The sequence below is a fragment of the Epinephelus moara genome, chromosome 11 (genome assembly GCF_006386435.1).
Source record: "Epinephelus moara isolate mb chromosome 11, YSFRI_EMoa_1.0, whole genome shotgun sequence".
NCBI lineage: Eukaryota > Metazoa > Chordata > Actinopteri > Perciformes > Serranidae > Epinephelus > Epinephelus moara.
In genome coordinates, this window is record NC_065516.1 from 22,540,373 (window position 1) to 22,550,579 (window position 10,207).

Sequence of the window (10,207 nt, forward strand, 5' to 3'; positions counted from 1 at the left end):
GAGTGGTCAGAAACATGCACACCAGTAGCCTGCTGGAGGTCATGTTGTAGGGCTCTGGCAGTGCTCCTCCTGTTCCTCCTCACACAAAGGAGCAGATACTGGTCCTGCTGCTGGGTTGATGCCCTTCTACGGCCCTGTCCAGCTCTCCTCATGTAACAGCCGGTCTCCTGATATCTCCTCCATGCTCTTGAGACTGTGCTGGGAGACCTTTTTGCAACTGTATGTATGGATGTGCCATCCTGGAGGAGCTGGACTACCTGTGCAACCTGACTGGGCTGCAGGCACCGCCTCATGCTACCAGTAGTGACAAGGACACTAGCAGAACACAAAACTAGAGAAGAATCAGTCAGGAAGGATAAGGAGAGAGCAACTGTCTGTGGACACCACATGTAAATCATTTCCTTTTTGGGGGTTGTCTTGCTTTTGCTCTCCATTGCACCTGTTGTCACTTTCATTTGCACCAAAGCTGCTGAAACTGATTCACAATCACTTATGCTTCGTAAATGGACAGATTGATATCCCTTTAGTGTAACTGACTTGGTGTTACAATGTGACAATTAAGTGTTCCCTTAATTTTTTTTGAGTAGTATACATCCAATGTTTGAGCATTATATCACGTTAGCTATTTCCTGTAAAGAAGCGCTCTGTTTTTCTGACGCCTTTACAGACTGATGTCTTAATTAGTTTAAAACTTCCATCCTGTTGTTGTGGGGGTGATGGAGAGTGATGAGGAACAATGCCGCACAAACACACCAGATAATTACAGCACAAATAACCTATAATAATCACCACTATTTCTGTGGGTCTAAAGAACTGAGCCTGTGCCACATAAGATGAAATCTAATAATCCATAAACAATTCATCTCTTCCATCTCTCTCCAGGGCCTACATGTATCAAAAGTTTCTCCTCATAGCTTTTGTGGGTTCACTTTGTCTTTTCAGGTAGCCGTGAATAAGACTGTCCAAGAGGCTCAGTGAGTGATACTACATCAAGAGTTTTTCCCCCTCACTATGCTTGATTCATTTCAGCCCAGGACTCGAGTCGTCTTGGCGTCTCTCCAGAAAACTTTCAGGGTGCCGGGTTATGGATGACTGTGGGGCCTCCCTGCTGCAGATTCCATTAAAATCTAAACAGGGAACATTATACACCAGAGACGGCAGAGGGAACAAGGGGGAAAGGAAGAAGGGCAGAAGAAAAACAGAATAGGAGAAAAGAAAATGATGCAGGAGAGGATGTAGGAGCAAACTGAGGAGTTGTAGCAGAAGGATAGATTGGGGACTGGAGGAGGCTGAAGAGGAGAAAATAATTGCAAAGAGGAGACAGGAGGGCTACTGTGGTGTTTACCCAACATGTAATTAGCCATGGCATGCACAGTTAAGGCCACACATGTAAATACACCTAGTCTAAAGACATTCAAACTCAATATTTCACAACTACACGTTTCATATGACCACATATTTCTTGTGTTAAGTCAGCAAGGTATGGTCATAATGGTCAAAATGGCGATCTTAAACTGACTGGACTTCCTCTAAGAGTCAAACGTTTCACATAGAATACAAGATATTATAACTGGTCTGGGAAAACCCGAGGCCAAAAGTCCTGGTATCTCTCTGTTTCAACTGCAGCATTTATTTATTTGTTTATTTTACAACTGGGGCATTTCCTGTTGCACAAATATTCCAAACAACGCTAAAAATATCACGTGTGCCTCTTAGATGCAACTACAGCAATGCTAAATATCTGAGAAGCTGGGGCAGTGTCAGGAAATGACTAAATTGACTTCTACGCACAATTCCATTTAAATGAATCATTTCTCCTAAAAATGTGTGGATGGCTTAATCACTCTCGCAGTATCTTTTGAGATAACGACCAAGAAGTGGGTGAAGTGGGCGAAAGTTAGAAACGAAAGAAAAATGTCAGAGAAACCTGTTTTATATGATTCACGGAGCATATTTCGGGACGGTTCTGAATCACGGAGATTGCTTCCAGGTGTTTTAGAGAGGCAGTAAAGCAGGGAAGGCCCAGGGAGGGAAGCACGATCATGATGGCTGTCTAAACCTGTGGCTTAGCCCCACAGAACAGACTCCGTACAAACTGATGTTGAGGAAAGGCATTACTATTCTACACATATCACCGAAAGCATCAACACCAGAGATTTGCTAAATTCAACTAGCACTTGAGGGGAGCAATAAAAGACAAGCCTGCACTTTGTAGCCACTTTCAAAATATGTATGAAAAGCATTTGTGTCAGCAAAATGTAAGACGTTACAAACCAAACAGAAAGGCAGCTATGAAGGTCATACCAGTGATCAAATGACTCTTGAGAGCAGCTCGAACTAACCACATAAATTCATCATAATGTCAAGCAAATTAAACATCAGAGCAGACCGCTATTTTTCTCCTGTGTAGGCTATCTTATGATTCACATGGGGCGAGAGATAGAAACTGTGAGATTACAAGGAAAAAAAAGGCACGCAGCCAAAAGAAAATCAGTGACTGACAACTGGATTATTTCAGAGGTAGGGAAATAACAAGACCTTTGAAGAGGCACACACTGCTGTCTGTACGTCACTCGACTTCTGCCTTGCTTTCTGTCTTTACTGATGATATCTGCACAAAAATATCTCACATGCTTGGTGGAAATTCTACAAACTTGTTTAAAAAAAAAGAGGGCTGCACAGGTCTCACTCATCGTTATCTTCTAAATGAATAACCGTCAAAGCTGTGACCTGCCCTACCAAACCTCAGCTGTCAACAAGGTCAAACAAACTTTAAAAGTGTAGGCATACAGATACATGCAAACCAGGTGTGAACCTATTAATACACATCCACACACTTGCTCAGAGTGTCAGTGAAAGTGAACTGTAGCCTTTCTTATCATTCTAATCGAAGTGAAAGCGACTGACTGAAAACCACGTCCTCTCAAGAGAGAGCAAACAACTCCTCTGCAAAAATGTAACACAACCGTGACCTTATTTGACTTTCCCTTACTCCAGGCCTGCAAACTCCAATTGGATAAAAAAAGGCGACAGTTCTGAGAATAGGGCTGAACTTCGATTTGTGACGCACCACTTTCAGTGTGTCTGCCGCTGGCCAAAACAAAGCTAAAGCAGTTAAAGGGGAACTCTACAATAAATGTTTTTTTTTTTCACTGTACACATAATAACAGATTGTTGTTGGCATTTAAAGTTAACATGATTCACAACAGATTTTACACTGTAAAAAAACAGCTTCCTCTGCTCGAAATTAGCTTGTAAGGGTCAGCTTGGGTTTAAAAGTTTGGTTCAGCTGAATTCTCAGCACCCCCTCCCTTTAACTGTGACAAAATAGGCAAGACTCCAAGGTCTTTTACGTATTTCAAGATATAAAATATATTTTGGGCTGATGAACGGTTATGTTAACTGAGATAAACAGCATGACTACATCCTGTACTGTCACTCCCACACAAAATATAAAACAGGACTATAAATGTGCTTCTTGTGACTATTAAAGCTGCATGAGATTTCAAGTGTCTCCAGCAGAGAAACAGAGAGTCTGACAGCAGCTTCTCAAGGCTGGCTATCTCTGAAAAACAGCTCTACGTTGCTGTCCGTGTGACTAAGTGGTGGTCAGTGTCCCCCTGTCCACTGACCCTCCAAGTCACTCACAACCACACCTCCTGCAGTCAGTGTTTTGCTTTTTAGATATGCTGGGAGATGTGGTTCTCGCAGAATTTGAAGGTGTAACTACCCTTTGAGCCCAGATGTTAAGTTACAGCAATGGAAAACACATTTATTGCAAACATAAAGTCAAGCAGGGTCAAGCCTTATGGTGAAACATGCCTGCCCAGGCAGAGCGCACGCAACTCCCTACCACTAAGATAAAAGAAATCTCATTCTCCTTCAAAATGGCCAAGTTTACTGCTATGTTACAAATTCTTTCTGCTCAGTGTACCATACTCAAGTCAGCCAACATTAAGAGACTCTCTTTATCACCAAGTCCCTGTACTCAGCCTCTGCCATGATAAAGACATATCCTGGAGGCGCAAAACCACTTCAGTCGCTGACAGCTAGATTACACGTTTCAAATGTGGGACGTGTTTGTGTGTTTATGGGGGGGCTGCACTTACACTCTGTCTCTCACACATCTGATGGAGGTAGGCCCTTCCTCCAACAATGACTATCTGAGCATTGCGTGGGTTGCTTAAGTATGCTGCCAGTTGCCTCTGTCTTGATCGGTACCAGCACACATAGAAGAATATCTTGATGATGATGAATATGATTACAACTCTGTAAAGGAAAGAGAAGAGGGGTGGGCAGCTTTAGATATCAGCTTTAAACTCCTGTTTTAGCCTCAAAAAAGAGTTGTGATTATAAATATATAAGTCATACTCACATGTACCAGTACAGCTCCATTTTGTGAGATGTCAATTAGTGTGTAGAGGCTCTCATAGCTGGGGAACTTGCTGATCCCTGGCCAAAACCACAACTTGTCCTGAAAACAGTGAACACTTTTGATTATTTTTATCTTCAAAGAGGCAATATACTTTACCTTTCTTTGTTTAATGAACTGCAACACAGGTTATAATTAATAATAGCTCACTTTTATGAACCCAGAAATTCAGAGCATCTCACCGCTCAAGCTAGGTTGACTTCAACGTTAAAGCACTTTCTATAACTTGAAACAGATGGCAACTTTAGCTCGACAGCCCCTCCGTTGACTTAGCTACCCAACTAAGCTAAATGTAAACACAAAGACAGGATTTTTAACTTACTATATAGCGACAGCTCGGCCTTAGTTAGCTGGAAAGGTGTGCCATTTCCCGTGTCGTTTCGGAGATGTGACGAGCAGAGCTCCAGGAACCAGCTGAGGCTACACCTAGCTTAGCTTAGCTTAGCTTATCGTGTAGCAGGCCACAACAACAACAACAGCCCCTTCACTATTTACCCACGCCGCGGTGAAAACAACTGAAATTTGACCTGCCTCATGAACACAGCTTCTTGGTGTTATATACAAGGTTACTAGCTAGTTACTCGACGGGCTACTCGTTAACTTAACATTGAATAAACAACTAAACTAGTCCTACAGAGTTTGAGCTAGCGTTAACTGCATTAGCACGTCCCTGTGCGTTCAATGCTGCCTTTGGTTTAACGGTGGGCGGTGTTCACAGCACTGATGCCTTTACTGCTTCCCGTAAGCTGCTCCCCCTCAACACCGACGTAATATTTCCAATTAATCGGTTCGTGTTGATGTTGAAGTGTTGTTGTTGCTGTCTTAAAATGTATATCCCAATTGTTTTGTCACCGTTGTCACCGCGGCTACTTTGTTCTGCCAAAGGATAGCGGAAATGAGAAAGTTCATCTCAGGTAGGTTCACAGTTGTTTAAAAAAATGTATAGCCGCTAGAAGTACCACAAACAGTACATTTATCAAATGATTCAAAATACTTATGACGTGTCAGCAACAGCGTTATCACAAAAAAGCGATTAAAAAGTGATATTCCTCGGTTATTGCTGTGGTATTTCATAAAAGTCCTTCATAAATCAGGAAATTCCGAGGGTCATGGAAGGCAGCACATGCTTGCACGACAAAGGAGTAAAAATGAAACCAAATACAGATCATTGTAATAAATGACGTCTTCACACTATATATGTGTATCATCGCGTCAAAAAACACAATAAGAAGTTGAATAATGTCAAGAGTAACCTAATTGTTCATTATTTAAAATCAGATGTTCAATTATTATCGACTTTTCAAGCTCTTTTCCCCCGAGTACATTAAAAAATGTGTTGAAAAACTAAGCAAAATACCAACTCAAACACATAAACAATGTAAATAGATGAGAAATTATGAAATAATCTAAAAGGTCATATCAGGTTGTTGCTATCTCTCCACTCTTTGCCTCCATCTAGTGGTCATTGTCTCATAATGCAATCTAAAAGATAACCAAATACAGAAGTATGCAGTAAACAAAGACTAAAAATAAATATGGAAATTTAAAAGGAAAACAGACCTTTCAAAATACACAGGCTGTGAGTGAGCTTGGCTCTAAGCAGAACAAAAGGACCCTGCAACATTTTCAAGGTCTTTCAAATGACAGACTTTACATAGTAATTTACACAATGACCTAATAAGGGTGAATGTTGTGTTAAAATAACACAAAATAGAAATGAAATAAGAAATAAAACAACCGTACTGGATTTTGCTGCATGTCTGTTCACGTACAAACATTTTTTATTACAACTTAAGCATCTCTGATTGCAGTTTATTCAAAAATGTAGTCCATCCTGTGGTATTTCATTTAAAAAACGACTTGTAGCACATGTGTATTATTTATAAAACAATAACACATAAGAGTCAATGATTATTTTCTGTGCAAGAACCTGTACTCTGCAAAGCTTTTCACCCGTTGCTCTGTTGTTTTGGCCAAGTTTAAAACAGCCCAAACTGTTCATGTTTAACATAACAGCTTTTTATAGTAAATTAAACTTACATTTACAGTAAATCGGCAGCTATTTGTCCAGTGACACAAACACACACGTCTCATTTTCACAATGATTTTCCAGAGAAGATATACTCCTGTGTCATTTCTTATCGGTTATCTTCCACAATGATGGTTCGTCTTGGGTAGGTGTCCATTTCCACAAATATGTAGCGAAACTCATATTTTCCAGTTTCAGGATTCTGTGAAATAACAACAAATTAAATCAGTATCTTAATTTGGTGGATTTCTGTAAAAAATAAAAAAAATAAAAAATAAAAATAACAGTCTAATGATCACCTCTGTACATTTATTTTCTTTCTGCTGTCATGTGAAATTACTAATGCTGGGTTCACACTACACCAACACCACACGACGCAGCGTCATGTGGTGTCGGCTCGGATCGTGAACGACAAAGAGTGTCGTACGTGATAATCGTTTCATCTTGTGTAGTGTGTCATAGTAGACGACAACCGACACCACGTCTGGGACGCCTCACGACGTCCCGACAGAAGGTCTAGCATGTTTGATTTTCTTTTTGTTGTTCATGACTGCTCCCGTCACAGCCGTCACTTTGACCGATAGGAACACAGAGCGATCTGCCGCCGTGGACAACTGTACGGCAACAGCACCCCAGGGTTTTTGACATTTCCTCTAGGGATGCTGCCACACAGTGTACAAAAGGAAAAATGATGGTGTGAAACAGCAGAGGCACTTTAGCAACCTGGTGAGTACTGCCTTTAGCATCAAGCTAGCAAATAATGTTATTTCTTCATAATGGAGACGGACATAAAGTAAGAAAATTAAAAAATAGTGGCTTTTACTACCAGCTTCATTTGAAACAGACTACACTGTCAATGGGTCGTTATTTACAACATTTCAGCTGGCACATGAACAGACACAGTGACTGAAACAATAGTAAAAGTAATAAAAATAGGACAAGAATAACCCGTTGACATCACACACGTCATGAAAGACGACCAGGGATGATTGGTGTGGACCATCGAGAAGTCTGTCATGTCTGTCAGCCAAGTCATGGCATGATTTTATGACTCCACTCCATAATCGCCTAATCTGACATAATGACTGTCAGAACAGATAAAAATGTTGTGTAGTGTGAACCAGGCATTAGCCAATTTAAATACTGCAAAAGCTAAATATGAATAGTACTGTTTTGGTATGTCACATCACATCCATTTCACAAACTGCATTTTAACAAGGAAAACACTAACCTCTTTTGACTCTGAGTGTACAGTTCCTTTGAGGCCGGGCTCAGAGCCTTCAATGTAAAACTTAAGTCTCATGTGCTTCAGTCCGTCCTTCAGGTACTCCAGATGACTGAGGTGGAAACACACAATCACAGTTAACAGGATAAAAATACTCTAACACCTCATAATGCCATCTATTTAAAACTCTAGACTCTAGACAGAGATGTGCATATTATTCATTACCTTGTGTTCGGATAATCAACAGTTCAATATTCCCACCTGATATGCTGCCTCCTTCCTCGACGGGTAACCTCCCCATAGCACTTGATTGGCTCCCCAAATGCACCAATCACCTACATTTTAATAAACAAAATGTTTTTTGATTTACTTTTCAACAGGAGACAACATCAAGCTTTGCACTGAACTCAATGTAGATTAAGTAATATACAATACAATGACTGTCACAATACATTCATGCATTCAGTGTAACTCATGTACTGTCAGAGGAGATGTTGCCATGAGGTTATAAGAGGAAAGATACTGTTTGGCCTCATTCTTACCTCTGGGTCTAACTTGACCTTGTTGAAGGCTTTGCCATAGACTTTATTTGGACTCGAGGAAGAAAACAGCTCCTGAAACACCACGTATAACAGCCCACCTGAAACACACACACACAGAACGACACATATTAGTGCCCGTTTCCATTATCTGACTTGAAACAAGAGGATAAATCTGCTTGAAATCTTAAGGTTGTAGTCACCTGTCACTCCAAGCCCGACAAGTATAACTATCAAGTAGGTGAAGTCTCTGCCGGCGTCTTTCACTGGAAGATATAGAGGGTGGAAATTATTAGTGTAACCGACAGTGTGGTACTTGATCAGGTAGGATTACCAAACATTTGATGGTTACAGCCTCACAAAAACAGGGATCAGATCAGATAAGATAATCCTTTATTTGTTTTTTGTGCACTAATGTCCTAAATAAATTGACACTGTCTGCATTGTCTCAACCTGTGATCCTTTTTGTAGCTAACCAGCCCAGTTGCATTGCTGTGCGGGTATCTCCTCTGCCTTCCTTTCATGGTTGTCCACTGTGCCAATGCACCCAAGATAAACTTTTTGTTGCCCCGGGTAGGCGCAGTTTCACAGCAGCCTTTAGACTTTATAGTGTAGATATTGCACAGTTTAGCATATGCTGATATTGCACCTGAGTGATGATTGTAAGCAGTAAAAACTAAAAGAAATATATAATAAATAGGCAGGCTGAATGGCAGAATTTACATTATTGCATGTATCATGTGTTGATATTTCACAGGTGCTTACTTTATTCAATAAATAAATAAATAAATAAATAAATAGTCCTTTATCTGGCTGTGGAGCCTGATTGCATTGGACTCTGGACACTTGAGATGATGACTTGTCTTGATTCATGTACTATTTATAGACTCAATCATTATAGTAAGTGAGTCTGTCAATGAAACACGTTCTGTCAGTCCATAAAAGCGAGTAATAAAACACACTATCATGCTTCCTCAGTTATGTTATGCACTGTAATGAGAGTACACAGGAGAGGACACAACTCATGTGTACATCAGTGTTTCTCTTACCTTTCTGTGCAGCTGAAGGCTTTGGGCTCCCACTCTGGTACCTGGACACCGACCTGTCTCTGTCCTCGGGGCTGCTTTGACTTCTGGCCGTAGAGTCCAGAGAAATCCCCCTCAGCCTGTGAGCCTGGATGAAGCAGCTCAGTCCTGGTGTGACACACGAAGGAGCCTCGGCTCTTCTGTGGAAGGTCAGTCTCGACACTGTTGACACTGTCCTCTGTGTGTGGACCAGCACACTGACCTGAGTGAGCTTGCATTGCTGCACACAGTACTGTGTCGCTGTTTGTTTTAGACTCCGGTGCAGAGCTTTCAGTATCTGCGTGTAAGCCATGATTGTGTCCTCTGTCAGTCAGTTAGCTTAAACTCTAGTCACCTGCGCACTGCTAACGTTAGCTAGCAAGCCGAGTTAGCACGTTCTTTAGCACGCTAACAGCTAGCTACAGCTGTTAAAACTAACATACAGTATACTGCCGCAGGCTGGAATAATATAAAATGACATGTACAACTTACAACACTGACTAAACTACTTGGACATACTGTGCTACAGGGGTGGACTGTCTCGAGCCAATCGTGATTTGTGTATGTATTCCTGAGGCGCATACTTATGTCGTCACACTCCACAGGGTTCATGGGAAAGTGAGTTTTTCTAATAATCCCCTGACAGAAAACGGTTAACACAATAATAGGTAAAAACACACTCATGGTATTATGAATAGTTGTTAGTAACATTAAAATGGCGACAAACACAATGATTTTGTTTCAATTTGAAGACAACACTGACAGAATATCACATTTTAAGCATGTCTCTTTTCACAACCAGTCAGTGGCGCCCCCAAGGGGAAGCCCAAGGGGGCCATGGCCACCAAAAAACAATTACTGGCCCCCTTACCAGCACCCTGTAGTGAAATTGGAGAGTTATATTACTGTCTTCAAAGG

The 10,207-nt window shown here is 41.1% G+C and overlaps 1 protein-coding gene across 1 annotated transcript in view; it reads right to left on the reverse strand.

The window, feature by feature from the left end:
* timm21 (translocase of inner mitochondrial membrane 21) overlaps positions 1–9,874 on the reverse strand; it is an 18,351-nt gene extending 8,477 nt beyond the window's left edge. The window contains exons 1-8 of the mRNA XM_050056289.1: positions 9,275–9,874; positions 8,429–8,491; positions 8,229–8,326; positions 7,948–8,021; positions 7,693–7,798; positions 4,755–6,663; positions 4,376–4,474; positions 4,110–4,269 (exon numbers count right to left, since the gene is read on the reverse strand). Coding sequence (XP_049912246.1) covers positions 6,571–6,663; positions 7,693–7,798; positions 7,948–8,021; positions 8,229–8,326; positions 8,429–8,491; positions 9,275–9,602 — 762 coding nt within the window. The 5' untranslated portion in view covers positions 9,603–9,874 and the 3' untranslated portion in view covers positions 4,110–4,269; positions 4,376–4,474; positions 4,755–6,570. The remainder of the gene's footprint in view (positions 1–4,109; positions 4,270–4,375; positions 4,475–4,754; positions 6,664–7,692; positions 7,799–7,947; positions 8,022–8,228; positions 8,327–8,428; positions 8,492–9,274) is intronic.
* Between the last annotated feature and the right edge of the window lie 333 nt (positions 9,875–10,207).